Source organism: Engraulis encrasicolus, chromosome 13 (assembly GCF_034702125.1).
Source record: "Engraulis encrasicolus isolate BLACKSEA-1 chromosome 13, IST_EnEncr_1.0, whole genome shotgun sequence".
Lineage (NCBI taxonomy): Eukaryota > Metazoa > Chordata > Actinopteri > Clupeiformes > Engraulidae > Engraulis > Engraulis encrasicolus.
In genome coordinates this window covers 25657077-25672076 of record NC_085869.1, presented here as the reverse complement: position 1 = coordinate 25672076, position 15000 = coordinate 25657077, and the positions used below count along the sequence as shown (strand labels likewise).

At 47.3% G+C, this 15000-nt stretch overlaps 2 protein-coding genes across 2 annotated transcripts in view; one reads left to right on the top strand and one right to left on the bottom strand.

The window, feature by feature from the left end:
• Positions 1–15000, top strand: part of kalrna (kalirin RhoGEF kinase a) — a 329205-nt gene that overhangs the window by 193854 nt on the left and 120351 nt on the right. Inside the window, exon 13 of the mRNA XM_063213586.1 lies at positions 13358–13549. Within this exon, the coding sequence (XP_063069656.1) occupies positions 13358–13549 (192 nt within the window). The remainder of the gene's footprint in view (positions 1–13357; positions 13550–15000) is intronic.
• Positions 6495–10757, bottom strand: LOC134461433 (uncharacterized protein K02A2.6-like). The gene is made up of 2 exons (XM_063214363.1): positions 9611–10757; positions 6495–9364 (listed from the first exon to the last, which is right to left on the bottom strand). The coding sequence occupies exons 1-2, from the start codon at positions 10755–10757 to the stop codon at positions 6495–6497; spliced, it is 4017 nt and encodes a 1338-aa protein (XP_063070433.1).

Genomic DNA, 15000 nt, shown 5'->3' with positions numbered 1-15000 from the left:
GGCGTAAATGAAACGTACAGAAATGCCAGTTTTGTTTCTCTTTTTACTGTTCATTATAGCTGCTCGTAAGCAATGACTAGGTGATGGAAACGAGAGTGTGAGTGTGTGCAAAATGTTTTCGTTACCCAAGATCAGGGCCGGGTTAAGGTGGCCAGGGGGCCTTAGGGATACAGATTGCTGTAGGCCCCCCATGGGACAGAAATTCTACAACAAAACTACATAGACAGCATCGTAATTTTGAGCCAAGAATAAGGATATTTGTCAACTAATAGAAAGGGGTATTAATCAGATTTGACAATCCATTAAACATGATCGACTCATTTATTCGATACAGTGTATTATTACAATTCTGTTGTTTTTTTATTTCATTTGAGCTATTGGGGGGGCACTGGCAGGTAGGGGCCACTAGACTGCAGCCATATCTACCCTGTTCATTAATCCGGCCCTGCCCAAGATGCAGATGCTGAATGCCAGGACACAAGGGGCATTTACGGCATTTGGCAGCTCTGTTTTGTGTGGGTGTGCTCTTGTGCCTGTGCATTTGTGTGTGTATGTGTGTGTGTGTGTGTAGTTTTTTTTTTCTGAAAGGCAAATTTTTGCTGCAATCTGCACAGGCTTTGAAGAAAAGGGGAGAAAGACAAGTCAAACAAGCAAGTTCCCTGTTTAAATCCAAGACAGGTCTGGAAAAGCCTGTTCTCTGGAATTATACTTAACTTAAGTCAGCAGCATTTGCCATGTGCAGTGCTGCTGTAAAATGTAATTCACCATAGAGAAACAACGACTGCAGGGCTGTATTTTTAATATGTAGTATATTGCATGCCATATGAAGCTCTTGTTACGTAGTGTAGCTTATCCACACAGAAATGACTGTATCGAAAGTGTGACAGATACTCGGTAATGAATGCAGACATCTGTATCTAAGGACAAGCTCGTAATAAATATTCTGTAATGTGGCTGCCATGGCTAATGTGTATGCTAATGCTGTACGGCAGTATAATCCTGGCATTGCAGAGCACTGCAGGTATGGCTACAGTACTGTATGTTGATGGATATCCCTGATGGGGTTTTATGTGGCGATGTGGCCATCACTTGAGATGGAGAAGTCTTCAGGCCTGTCAGGATGAGGGGAGAGGAGCCCCGCCATCTAACACACACACACACACACACACACACACACACACACACACACACACACACACACACACACACACACACACACACACACACACACACACACACACACACACACACACACACATGCACTCATGCATTTACACGTTCGCGCACGCACGCACACACACACAAATACACAAACTTACACGCACACAAACACACAAACATTCCTCATGCACACACACACACACTCTCTCTCTCTCTCTCCCTCACACACACACACACACACACACAGACTTAAACGCACACAAACACACAAACATTCCCCATGCATGCACACACACACTCTCTCTCTCTCTCTCCCTCACACACACACACACACACAAACTGAAATATGCACTCATGCATGCACACACACGCGCGCGCGCACACAAACATACATTCATGCACACGCGCGCACACACACACACACACACACACACATTCATGCTCAGACAGACTCCTGCGCACACGTGCACACACACACACACACACACACACACACACACACACACACACACACACACACACACACACACACACACACACACACACACACACACACACACACACACACACACACACGCATTCCTGCACCACGGGAGCGCTCGACTCCTATCTGGTAAATCACTATTGTAAGGATGAATGACGCTTCCCCGCTGAGCGACATCATCTCGCAAGGCCTCCTCAGCTATAATATATCTGTTCTAATTGACAGCTGTAATGCGCCATTTACATTCAGACAAGAAAAATGGTACTTGGAAGCAAACGCCAGGAGTGAAGGCTGAGATGATGATAGCATGCCTCTATGCGTCATTTGGTGTCAAGTCTGAACTGACAACTGTTATTCTTTAGAATCTGTGACTTTTGCATCTGTGGAGAAGGAAGTAGAGAGCACGAGAGAAAGATGGATTTTTTAATATGGGGAGGGAGAGACACACACAGGGAAAGAATCATAGAGACTGTTTCCGGGCCGACCAGAACGGTGCTCATGCCCGCACCCGTGCCTACACCCGCACCACTTCATATCGGGCTCTGAACTTTTCTGCACGTGACTGTGTTGCCCAAATGAACCTGCTGATGTCCACGTTGTCGTCACAGCTTGCAGAGAAAAAAACATGTATTTTTCGGTTCTCATTGCAAACCAGTTTTCCAGTTCACAAACGCTGGATCTGCGGCGTAAACACGCTGGCCGGTTCACGATTAGGTGCGGGAACGGGCACCAGCACGGCTCTCAGTCAGCCTGAATGCGCCAACAGAGACAAAAGAGAAAGAGAATGAGAATGAAAAATAGAGAAAGCACCTGAAAGAGTGAACCTTTTCCTGCATTCTCCTCCCCTCACGAAAACATCAGCATAGTGTAATCAGAGAATCGTATATGAGAGTGAGATAAAGCAGGCGGGTTCTTTTCCGGTATCCACTTTACGTCGGGTGAACGCCCCTTTAGGAGACCTTCGATTAGGAGACCTTCGGAGTCTTGAGGTAGAGAATAAATGGAGTCCCCTTAGCGCTGTAGATGGCGGTAGCGCACGTCTTGTGCAAACACCACGAAAAGAGAAGAAGAAGGAGGACCAAATTTTGAGCACACACTTTTGCATTGAGTGGGCTTGTTTCAATTCCTCTTATTATATATCCAACCGCTTTGGTGTTATTATCTCAGCGGTGCTCGGAGTGAAACGTAACAATCAGACCTCACAGCTGTGAAGCCATCCCTTTTAATCTAACACCACTGGAGAAACACTGAACAAATAAAACCTCAAACTGCCTGGCAGTGGCTTAAATCAAAGTGTGCAGGACCGTTATCTTCTTATAAAGGTCTCCAGCGCTCTCTCAGTGTACCAAATGTGCGATGGGGGGATTTGTTTTGGCTTTCGGCTAGCTTAAAAGCGAGGCGCGAGGCACAGCATGGGTTTCTGGCACCTGGACGACGAGCCTCCCACAAGTGGTCGGCTGGAGCCGGGGAAAACGATACACAGTGAATGGAAGACATCACAGCCAATGTAGCTGGACGTAGAGGAGAGGAGAGGAGGGGAAAAGAGTGAAGAGAAGGGGAGGTGAGACGAGAGCAAAGCAGGGGAGAGGAGAGGAGAGTAGAAGAGAAGAGAGAAAAGAGTGAACAGAAAAGAAGGGGAAAGGAGAGGAGAGAGGAAAGGAGAGGGGATGAGATAATGGGAGAGGAGGGGAGTGAGAAAAGAGTGAAGAGAGGAGAAGAGAAGGGGAAAGGAGAGTGGAGAGGAGAGGAGAGGACAGGAGAGCCGAGGAGAAGAGAAGAGAGAAAATAGTGAAGAGAATAGAAGGGGAAAGTAGAGGAAAGGGGAGGAGAGAGGGAAGAAGAAGGGATGAGAGGAGGGGAGAGGAGAAGAGAGGAGAAGGGAGGAGAGAAGAGGCGCCACATAAACAGACACTCCCCACTCTCTTTCCCCACTGGCTCCATGAAGAACAGGAGTGGCCTGAATGCTGGATATTGATCAGTCCATTCCTGTGGAGGGGAGGAGATGGAGACAGGGGATGGCTATGGCTGAGGCTGAGGTTGAGGTTGAGGGGATGGGGATGGGGATGGGGATGGCTGAGAGGATGGGGATGGGGATGGGGATGGGGATGGTAGCTGGGGCAGCGGGGTCGGTGTCACCAGGGGCCCTGCTGCTGTGATGAAAGCTATTGGTTTTAAAGGATAGGCTTCCCAAGGTTGACACAATCCAGCGCACTGTGTGTGTCAGTGTGGACTTCCACTATGTGTGTGTGTGTGTGTGTACTTGAGAGAGATGTGGGTGTGCATGCATAATGCGTGTACTGTATGTGTGTGTATGTGCGTCGTGTGCATGTACTACATGCGTGTTAGGGAAGGGGGGTGGGTGGGTTTGTGCACTCCTGGATGACTTTGATGGGAAACAATTACACTCTCCCACCCTCTGCTTCTCTCTTTTCTCCACGCTAAACCCCCCACCGTCCATCAAAGAAGAGTAAGACCCATCAAGTCGACGTGCGCTCCCCATCAATAGGCGTAGGAGGTTTCCGGTCATGAGTGCAGTGCACCCCCTGTGCCCCCCTCCCTCCCTCCAGTCCTGCCGAGAGCACTCCCCCCATGGCTGGAGTGGCCATATGGCATACAGGGCATTTGCCCGGTGGCCTGTTGATGATTTTGGCCTGACCCTATCCTCAAAGTTATCAGTCCTCGTGCCGCTACAGCAAATCTGTGGTTTGTGGTCAAAAGAGCTCATATTAGATGACTGAAAATGTCGTCTCAAGGTTTCATTGTCTCTCTCAATGCCTGGTGAACCGATTCTCACGCAAAATGCCCGGCTTATTTTTTTTATTATTCCCAGTCTGAGTCCAGCCCTGACTCCCTCCCTGCCTTTTCATCCATTCATCTCCCACCCCCAACCTCCATTGTCTCGTGCCGGATCTCCATGGACACCCAGTTAGACCAAGACTGTGCTTTATTGTCATCGAATGAGGAGCAGCAGCCATGGTGTAAAGGTTGGGGAGTTGGACTGTAGTTCATATGGTTGCAGGTTCAGGCTCCCTACATGGCTGAAGTTCCCTTGAGCATGGCAAATAACCCCACACTGCTCCAGGGACTGTAACCTGTAATATCTGACTGTAAGTCGCTTTGGATAAAAAGTCACCTAAGTGCAATGCAATGTTATGTAATGAATGAAACACCAACATTGTGCAAAATGGATGAGGACGGTTTCATTGTACAAATGTAATATGCTGTATTATACTATAAGGTTTTCAATTAGAATGTATGTGAGGGCAAAGAGCATGAGAGTCAGTAGGAGTTAGATCATTCAGTGGCATGTGGCATGTGCCAGTGAGATGCGGAAGTGGCATCAGTGGCATGCTATTATAAAACACATTTTTCCACTAACAGGTTAGGTTTAGGAATGAGTTTTGGTTTAGGCACAGTTCGACATGTTTATAGGTTGGTGTACACACATTTTTCACTGACAGGTTAGGTTTAGGAATGAGTTTTGGTTTAGGCACAGTTCGGTTGGTTTACATACATTTTTTCACTGACAGGTTAGGTTTAGGAATAAGTTTAGGGTTAGGCACAGTTTGACATCGTAGTAGCCACTGTGACCATAGTAGGCCTAACCAACGTGACATGTCAACCGTGACGGCGCTTGACATGCCCGTTAACTGTTGTAGGCCTAATTACAGACCTAGAATACATAAATACTTAAAAATAATACTTATTATTAATAAATATGATTACACTTATTAATAATAATTAGTATAGGTCTGTGGTTAATATAAAATCAATGGACATGCCACTGCAGCACTTCCGCATGTCACTGGCACATGCCACATGCCACTAAATGATCTAACCCCCTCTCATGAGAGTACAGACCTCCTCCAGGCCAGCTCGGAGGCTGTAAGCACCAGCATCTAATCAGCTTGAGCGATTGTGCATTTCAACACAATGTCAGAGTCATATGCTCAAGTATTGGCAAGTTATTTTGCACATCCACAAAGAGATACAGATGAATGCTTATCCCGATAAGACACAGCGTTATACATTTGCTGTTACACCAGAATGGCAATGACTAAGTCGTAGTGCTTTACTAAAGGTCCTGTGTTACATCATAGTAGTTCTATGGAAGTTCACTTTTCAATGACTATTACATTGTTCCACTGGTGGAACACTGTGCATTATGGGGCTACAGCTCTTAGCAACAGATGTAATACCTAAGTAGTAAGCAACCAAAGTCTAAAATATGGTTTGTTGTCAAGAGAACCCTATTGACTTTCCCAGACAGAGGTACTCTTCCCAGGTGCACATTACACAGCTACCTTGTATTTCATTAAAACAGTAAGAAACCACAGTAGAAACAGAACCACAGAGCATTAGTCAGATAAATAAACAATAATCCCCCCCCTGCCATTGAATAGCCTCAAATGAGATTTGGGTCAAATCGAACAGTTGGACAATGTCATGTATCTACACACAAGTATGCAAATACCAAAAACAATGGATCATGTTTTCTCCTTTTATTAATTTACCAGCCCGGTAAACATTGCTCGAGAGGTGAACAGGATGAGTCTTCACATTCTTGTCTCTGCCTTGATCAGCGCGCCCCCTCGCGCGTTTTCATATATATATCAAGCAACCCACCAATGAAACCCAGGGTCAGAGGTTAACATAAATGTACAATCAGTAAACAAACATAAAAGGCATAAAACCCCCAACATAAAATGACAGAGTCATAGAAAAACAAAATACAATATAAAGAGTGTATCTAATACACTACACTCCTCCCCTGAAGCATGAAACCCCCGCCCCCTCAAACAAAAACATGTTTCTCTCTCTCGTATATATTTTACATCAACACAGGGTTCTACAGATTTAGCCTTTCAGGTGGTTTAATGTGACGCTTGGGCCTCTGCACAACCTCAGGAACCGGAACGGAAACCCCACTACTAACAGTTTGGGGTTCCTCCCTCGTAGGGAACTCCACCACGCTATCAGGCATAGCCACGCCTGCTTGTGGCACCCTGGAACCCGTCTCCAGGTCTGAAAAGTCCTCTGAATCATTGTATTGATCCACTTTGTCATTACACATCTCCAGTGCAGTTTCAATCATCTGGTTAACATGTCTCTTACACACTTTTCCATACACTTTCACCAGGTAAGTAACAGGACCTAGTGCCTTGACAATAGTCCCTGGTACCCACTTCCCACCTTCCCCTCCCCTGTGGTTTCGAACCAAAACCCTCTGCTGAGGAAGGAAGTGTCTTGTACGTGTGTGTGAATCAGCTTGTTTGGTCTGCTGAGCCTCCTGCCTCTGTTGCATGGAGTCCGCAAAACTGGGTTTTGTGAGTGATAATCTGGTTTTGAACTGGCGCCTCAGGAATAACTCTGCAGGCGTTTTCCCCGTTGTGGACTGCGGTGTGCTTCTGTAACAGAAAAGAAAGTTGTGGATGCAGTGTTGCAATGACATCCCACTGTTTTGTCCCTTATCAAGAGCCCTTTTTAGATTTTGCACTAAGCGCTCAGCAGCACCATTAGATGCTGGATGGTAAGGGGAACTCCTGATGTGCTTCACCCCATTATTTTTAAGAAATGTTTCAAATTCTGCGGACACATATTGCGGGCCGTTATCGGAGACCAGCTCATCCGGCAAACCCCAAGTTGCAAAATATCCCCTCAAAACCTCTATGGTCTTCTCAGTGGTTGTGCTGCTCATAATGGCCACTTCCGGCCAGCGTGAATAGCTGTCAGTGACTACCAGGAAGTTGTGTTTGCCTTTCTGTGCAAAATCAGTATGTATCCGTTGCCAAGGTCGATTCGGCCAGTTCCAGTTATGAACCGGAGCAGTTGCAGGTTTGTTCCTGTTAAACAGGCATGTCTGGCACTTGCTTGCAAGCGATTCGATATCTGAATCTAAGTTGGGCCACCAAAAATGACTACGGGCCACTGCTTTCATTTTGACAATTCCTGGATGATTTTCATGTAATTCGCATAATAGCTGTGACCTTAACACTTCAGGTATGACCACACGAAAACCCCACATCACACAGTCAGACTCCACTGTCAGTTCAGTATTTCTATTGAAATAAGGCCTCAACTCCTCTTCAGTTAACCGCCTTGGCCAGCCATTTAATGTGAAATGCTTTACCCTCTGCAGTAGCGCATCAGATTTTGTTTTACTGGCTATCTCTTGTGCCGAAATGGGAACTTTGTCCAGAAACGAAATCCTAAACACAGAGCTATACTCTGAATCTGGCTCCGCTTTCGGTAGCGGAAGACGCGATAAGGCGTCAGCATTTGCATGTTGTGAAGACGGCTTGTAGCATATGTCATACTGATATGCCGCAAGAATCAATGACCACCTCTGTAACCTGGCGGCTGCCAGTGCGGGCACCCCGGTCTTCGGTCCTAGTATTTTGAGTAATGGCTTGTGGTCAGTCAGTAATGTAAATTTTCTCCCATACAAGTAGTCATTACACTTTGACACCCCAAATATGATGCTAAGTGCCTCTTTCTCGATTTGAGAGTAATTTACTTCGGTTTTAGTGAGCGTGCGCGACGCATATGCTATGGGCTTTTCACTGCCACCTGGGAACCCATGAGAAATAACTGCACCTATGCCATAGGGCGAAGCATCGCATGCTAAAATCAAAGGCAGACTTGGATCGTAGTGTGTCAACACTGGTGCAGCTCCAAGCTGAGCCTTTGTGCGTTCGAACGCGTCTTGACATTTCTTAGACCAATTCCAGTCTTTATCTTTGTGCAACAACTCAGTCATTGGTTTAATTTCACTAGCCAGGTTTGGTATGAATTTGCCATAATAATTGAGCATGGCGAGGAAGGACCTCAATTCGGACACATTTTTAGGCACCGGTGCCTTGTCAATAGCCTCTGTTTTCTCTTTAATCGGGCGCACCCCCTCGGCATCGATTACATGCCCGAGGTAGGTAACGCTATTCTGAAAGAATGCGCATTTCTCTTTGTTGAGCCTAAGCCCACGGTCTTCCAGCCTCTGCAAGACGCACTTCAAATTTGTTACATGAGAATGCGTGTCTTTTCCTGTAATTAAAATGTCGTCTAGGTAGCATACTACCCCATCAAGCCCTTGTAAGACTTCATCCATAGTGCGTTGGAAAATAGCCGGTGCGCTCGCAACGCCGTATGGTAAACGGTTGCACAGATACAGACCCCGCGGAGTATTTATGGTGAGAAAAGGCTTACTTTTCTCATCCATCTCCACCTGAGTGTAAGCTTGGGTAAGATCAAGTTTTGTAAAGTGTTTTCCCCCTGCCAGGGTGGAAAACAAATCTTGCGTTTTAGGAAGTGGATATTGATCCACGTCGAGCCACTGGTTTATTGTCACTTTATAATCGCCGCAAATGCGCACGGATCCATCCTTCTTGGGAATGCACACCAACGGCGCTGCCCATTCGCTATGCTGCACAGAGGAAATAACTCCCTGCTGCTCGAGTTCGATCAACTTCTTATCTACGGCCTCGCGCAGTGCATAAGGCACATTCCTTGCTTTGCAAAATTTCGGTCTCGCATCAGGTGACACATGTAAGGAGGCAGTAACGCCGGTGGCGCGCCCGAGTTCACCATCAAACACTGCTCTGTGCTCGGAGCACACTTGCTCCACGGGATCAGATACGGCTACGCGATTTACTTTGGACCAATCTAAATTTAGCACTCGGATCCAATCGCGGCCCATAAGGACGGGTGCCTTTCCACGACACACTAACAGCGGCAGTTGCACATCTTGCTTCCCACACTGTACATTCACTACGATTTTACCCAATAAAATCAGCGGTTCATCGGTGTATGTTCGCAGTGTAATGTTGCATGGCTGTAACTTGGCCCCTTGTAGTTTAGCTCTGTACAAACTCTCTGAGATAACTGACATTGCTGCCCCAGTATCTACTTCCATGTACATCCTAGCCCCATTGCATTTAATCATCACCTTGTATGGTTTCACATACTCACATTCAGTCTTTACAGTATAAAGTCTCATGTCAAGTTGTTCAGACAGCTCCGTCTCGGGCTGCGGTTCGTAGTCGGCTCCTTGGTCCACGAACTTGACCCCAGGGGCGCTTCTGACGGAAGGCGCCCCAGCAGCAGCTGCACTAGGCGGACGTCGCCAGTCTCGCTGCTCCCCGCCTGCGTCGTTTCGCCCGCTACGACAAGCGCGTTCAAGATGACCATTCTTGCCGCATCCGCGACATCTGAAGTCTTTGAAACGGCAGCTCCCGGGTCCATGGCCCTTTCCCAGGCATCGGTAGCAGTCCCGGTTGCTGTCGTCGATCTTTTCCCCCACGGTCCGCGTAGTCCTGCTGGTCTCTCGTGGCTTTCTCGCCCCGACGTGATCAGCTCGCAGGTGGATTGGTGTCTGGCCGTGCCCCTTATGCATGCTTTCCAGTCCAGCCGTAGTGCACTCGAAATTGTTGGTGATTTCCACCAACTTCGCCCACTTTAACTCAACCTCTCCCATGGCTGCATTCAGCAATTTTCGCCGAAGGTCATTGTTAGACGTGCCGCACACGAACTGATCACGCAGCTGCTCTTCTAGATTTGCGCCAAAATCGCACGTTGATGCTAACCCCTTCAAACTAGCCATGTAGTCAGAAAAACTCTCACCCGTCTGCTGACGACGGCTTCTGAACGTGAACCTCTCAGCCAGTACATTTTTCTTTGGCATGTAAAAATCCCGAAGTGAGTCCAACAAAACCTTAAGTGTCACCGTGGCCTCACTGAACTGTTTCGGTGATATCAAGTCTTTCAGCAAAGCAAAAGTCTTTGGCCCTACCACTGACAAGAACACGGCTTTCTTACGTGCTTCTTCGATATTGTTTGCAGCCAAAAATTGCAGGAACCTTTCTTCATAGTTCTCGAAGTTCTCCACCGTTTCGTCAAATTGTAGACCAATGTCACTACTGTACAGCGCCATGGCGTATGTCCGTATTTCACTCACAGTCTCTTGGTTTTGTTCGTTGCTAGCACTTTCGGGACTGGCGCCTGGTTCTTCTGTGCCACTGCTAGCTTCCGAGCTCGTGTTTTGCTCAGTAGTGCTAGCTTCGTCACTTCTATTGCCCGCGCTGCTAGCTTCTTTTTCTTCACGGCTAGTGTCTTCCATAAGTCAGCTCGTCACCGGGTCAAAACGGGAGCGACCCGCGGTACAAAAATAACAAAGGGGAAAAACAATCCCATCCTTGTCGCCAAAGTTGTCATGTATCTACACACAAGTATGCAAATACCAAAAACAATGGATCATGTTTTCTCCTTTTATTAATTTACCAGCCCGGTAAACATTGCTCGAGAGGTGAACAGGATGAGTCTTCACATTCTTGTCTCTGCCTTGATCAGCGCGCCCCCTCGCGCGTTTTCATATATATATCAAGCAACCCACCAATGAAACCCAGGGTCAGAGGTTAACATAAATGTACAATCAGTAAACAAACATAAAAGGCATAAAACCCCCAACATAAATGACAGAGTCAGAGAAAAACAAAATACAATATAAAGAGTGTATCTAATACACTACAGACAACACGAGCAACCACACGACTCATAGATATGAATGCGCCAGACGACGAGGGCTAATAAAATAAGCCCGTAGCTAGCAAGCAAGCACGAGACTGGAATATTGTATCCACTAACAATATAACACAATTGATCTCTCGCTGACATTGACTTCATATGAGCAGTGTGCATTTGCATTGACTGGTGTGATAAAAACCCAGCAGACAAATCATGGATTTAAACAGGGTCAGCGAGCGGTGCGCACGGAAAGCCACTCACGTTTATTTTAGATTGATTCAGCTCTATGTTCTGGGAATGAAGTATTAAAAAAGACGGATTTGAACATTCTCAGATTAACGAAGCTTAGCCATGGATAATCAAAGATTACACCGTGTGGCGGGGTGTAAATAGAGCATGACTGGTGAGTCACTAGCTCTAAGGAGATGAGGGGTTATGGGCTTTACAGTGCCTTCTAAGATAGTTTCTATCTGTATAACACATTTCATACACAGATGTAGTTCAATGCGCATCACAAAAAAAAAAGAATAATAATGAAAGTACAAGCAAATACAATACAAATTAAGGGCATATAAAAGCCAGAATAGGCCGAAGAAAAACATGAAATAAAGAAAGAAAAAGGTGCAAAAATGTAAAACATTTAAAAATGTAGACCTAAAATTCAAAATGTTTAGTCCAATGGACTCAAAAACAATCTCAGACCCAATTTTAGACACACATTCTTTGCATGCTCTGGAGACTAATATGTTTGTTTGTGTGTGTGTGTGTTGGAGTGGGGGGGGCTGTGGGGTTGGTGATAGAAAATGTGTGTGTTTGTGTGTGTGTGTGTGTGTGGAGGGGGGTGGGGGGTTGCCAGAAAAGACCCAGTGAACTCTTCCCTGTGATGGCTCTCGTGCTGTCTGACAGGGTCAGAAGGTCTCCAGTCCAGTTCAAGCATCCACATGTGGCACACGCCACAACGCTAATCCAGAGAGAGGGAGACAGAGAGAGGGAGACAGACAGACAGACAGACTGACCGACAGACAGAGTCAGAGAAGATAACAGAGAGGGTAATCCAGAGCAGTGTGTGTGTTTGTGTGTGAGTGTGTGTGTGTGTGTGTGTGTGTGCGTGTGTGTATGACTGAGCGAGAGTGAGAGTCAGAGAGAGAGCGAGAGAGAGAGTCAGAGAGAGAGAGAGAGAGAGAGAGAGAGATAGAGAGAGAGAGAGAGAGAGAGAGAGAGAGAGAGAGAGAGAGAGATAGAGAGTCAGAGAGAGAGAGAGAGAGAGAGAGAGAACCTATCAGACAGACTTTCCCCCCTAGTGACTTGTGCTGCAGCTACCACTCTTCTCTTCTCTTCTCTCTGCCAGCTGTTGGATTAGCATGGTGGGGATTTCGCCCCTTCTCCTCCGGCGTACAGATGGCTCTGCCTGATGCTGGCACATAATAGGCTAGAATTGTGTTTTGCAGACGACACTCAGACGAGCAACAGCAGACTGGCCTGCTGGCAGTATAGTATAGTGGAGTGGAGTGGAGTAGGACGGAGTATGTCAGTGGGTCAGCAAGGGTTGCAGCAACACAGACTGCTGCTGCCTTCTGAGGTCCTTCGTAACCTGGACTGAACTTGGAGTTTTACCGTTTTGCGACTTAGCTTTTATCAGTGCTCTGTATTGGGGGGTTTTTTTTGGCCCTGTTTGGCTCTGCTTTTGGATTAGAATTCAAAGTCGGATTGACTTGTCAGAGATGCACAGCCTGGACTGAAGTGAGTTTCCACAGTTTTGAAGTTCAACCTCTTTCACCAACTCTCTCTCTCTCTCTCTCTCTCTCTCTCTCTCTCTCTCTCTCTCTCTCTCTCTCTCTCTCTCTCTCTCTCTCTCTCTCTCTCTCTCTCTCTCTCTCTCTCTGTCTCTCTCTCTGTCTCTCTCTCTTGCTCTCTCGCTCGTTGCTATGTGGCTGGTGCCTCTGCATCAGGACACCTTCACCCGTGTGAAGATGCACAACCTAGACTGAACCGAGTTTACCAGAACGCTTTGCCAGAAACTACCAACTCTATATTTCTTTCTCTCTTTCTTGCTGGCCGTGTCTCTGGATCAGAACACGTACACCAACGCGGACAAGCTTCTTCCCACCAACTCATATATTTCTTTCTCTCTTTTTTCTTGTTTTTTTCGCAACGCCGTGGCTGTGTGTCTCTGACTGGCCGTGTTCTCTGGATCAGAACACGTACACCAACGCGGACAAGCTCCTGGAGGCGGCGGAGCAGCTGGCCCAGACGGGCGAGTGCGACCCGGAGGAGATCTACAAGGCGGCGCGGCACCTGGAGGTGCGCATCCAGGACTTCGTCAGGAGGGTGGAGCAGAGGAAGCTGCTGCTAGACATGTCCGTCTCCTTCCACACGCACACCAAGGAGGTAAGCACGAGGACGCGCACACACGTATGCACACGTATGCACACGCACGCACACGCACACGCACACGCACACCAAGGAGGTAAGCACGAGGACGCGCACACACACGGGCGCACATACACACACACGCACGCACGCGCGCACGCGCACACACACACACGCACACACACGCGCGCGCGCACACACACCAAGGAGGTAAGCACGAGGATGTGCACACACACACGCATACACACACACACACACACACGCTCTTACACACACACGCGCACACACACACACACACACACACACACACACACACACACACACACACACACACACACACCAAGGAGGTAAGCACGAGGACGCGCAAACACACACGGGCGCACATACACACACGCACGCACGCATGCTCACACATACGCGCGCGCACACGCACACCAAGGAGGTAAGTGGAGGATGCGCACACACACGCATGCACACGCACACGCACACGCACACGCACACACACACACACACACTCACACACACACACACACACCAAGGAGGTAAGCGGAGGATGCTCCACTTCTGTACTAACAGGTCCAAAACTTAGAAGGATATACACACGCACGCAGGCACACACGCACACACACACACACTCACACACACACAAATTATTTTATTTATCACATGAGCACACTTACAGAACTTTCAAGGTTCAACACTTTCAAGGATACAATGATTTTATTCGTCACATGTATGAGGTAGAAATAACTATGAAAGTATGCAGTGAAATTTTGGTGAGTGCGTACGTGCGTGCGTGTGTACATGCACGTGCTTGTGTGTGTCTGTGTGCATGTGTGAGTGCGTGCGTGGGTGTGTTGGTGCGTGCTTGCCAAAGTTCTTATAGAGTAGAGACGCTGCTCTAGCACCTACACTTTTTTCATGGAATGTGAAGTGCAAAGACTTTTTGTGGAAACAGCAGATGAATTTAAAATACTTGTGAAGTGAAAGCAGACAAAGAAGTAAGCAGCAGGGCATGCCAATAGCCCTCACTCCATCTCAGCCCCTGCTGCAGGCCCTGACTCTTCAGCAGTGTTGCCAGATTGGGCTGTTTCCCGCCCAATTGGGCTGCTTAGGATGGCCGTGTGCGGGGAAAAAATGGCATTTAGCAGAAAAACCTGCCCAATTTTTGCCATAGAAATCAATAGAATTGGGCGGGATTTTGTGCTTCTAGGCGGGTTTTGAGCATTTTTTGGACTGGAAATCATCAGCCTCATCTGGCAACCCTGCTCCTCAGCACCTACTCTGCATGACTGTCTCCGTTTTTTTTTATACAATTTCTAAAGTGAAATGACTTCTGTTGTAACCGCAGATGAATTTTAAAAAGACCATGGCGGTAGCAGAGATATTGAATAAGATGAACTGAATGGCAGATGGATTCGTTTTGCCTCCCACAGTGATTTAGTTTGAATAAAAGCGTCTGTCTGAGC

Bases quoted from the DNA above. Each gene is read 5' to 3' on its own strand.
- LOC134461433 (XM_063214363.1), bottom strand. From the start codon at position 10,757: ATGGAAGACACTAGCCGTGAAGAAAAAGAAGCTAGCAGCGCGGGCAAT. The intron at 9,365-9,610 runs GTGAGTATGTGA...TGCCGCTGTTAG, and splicing joins TTATACTGTAAAGACTGAAT to TGTGTCGTGGAAAGGCACCC.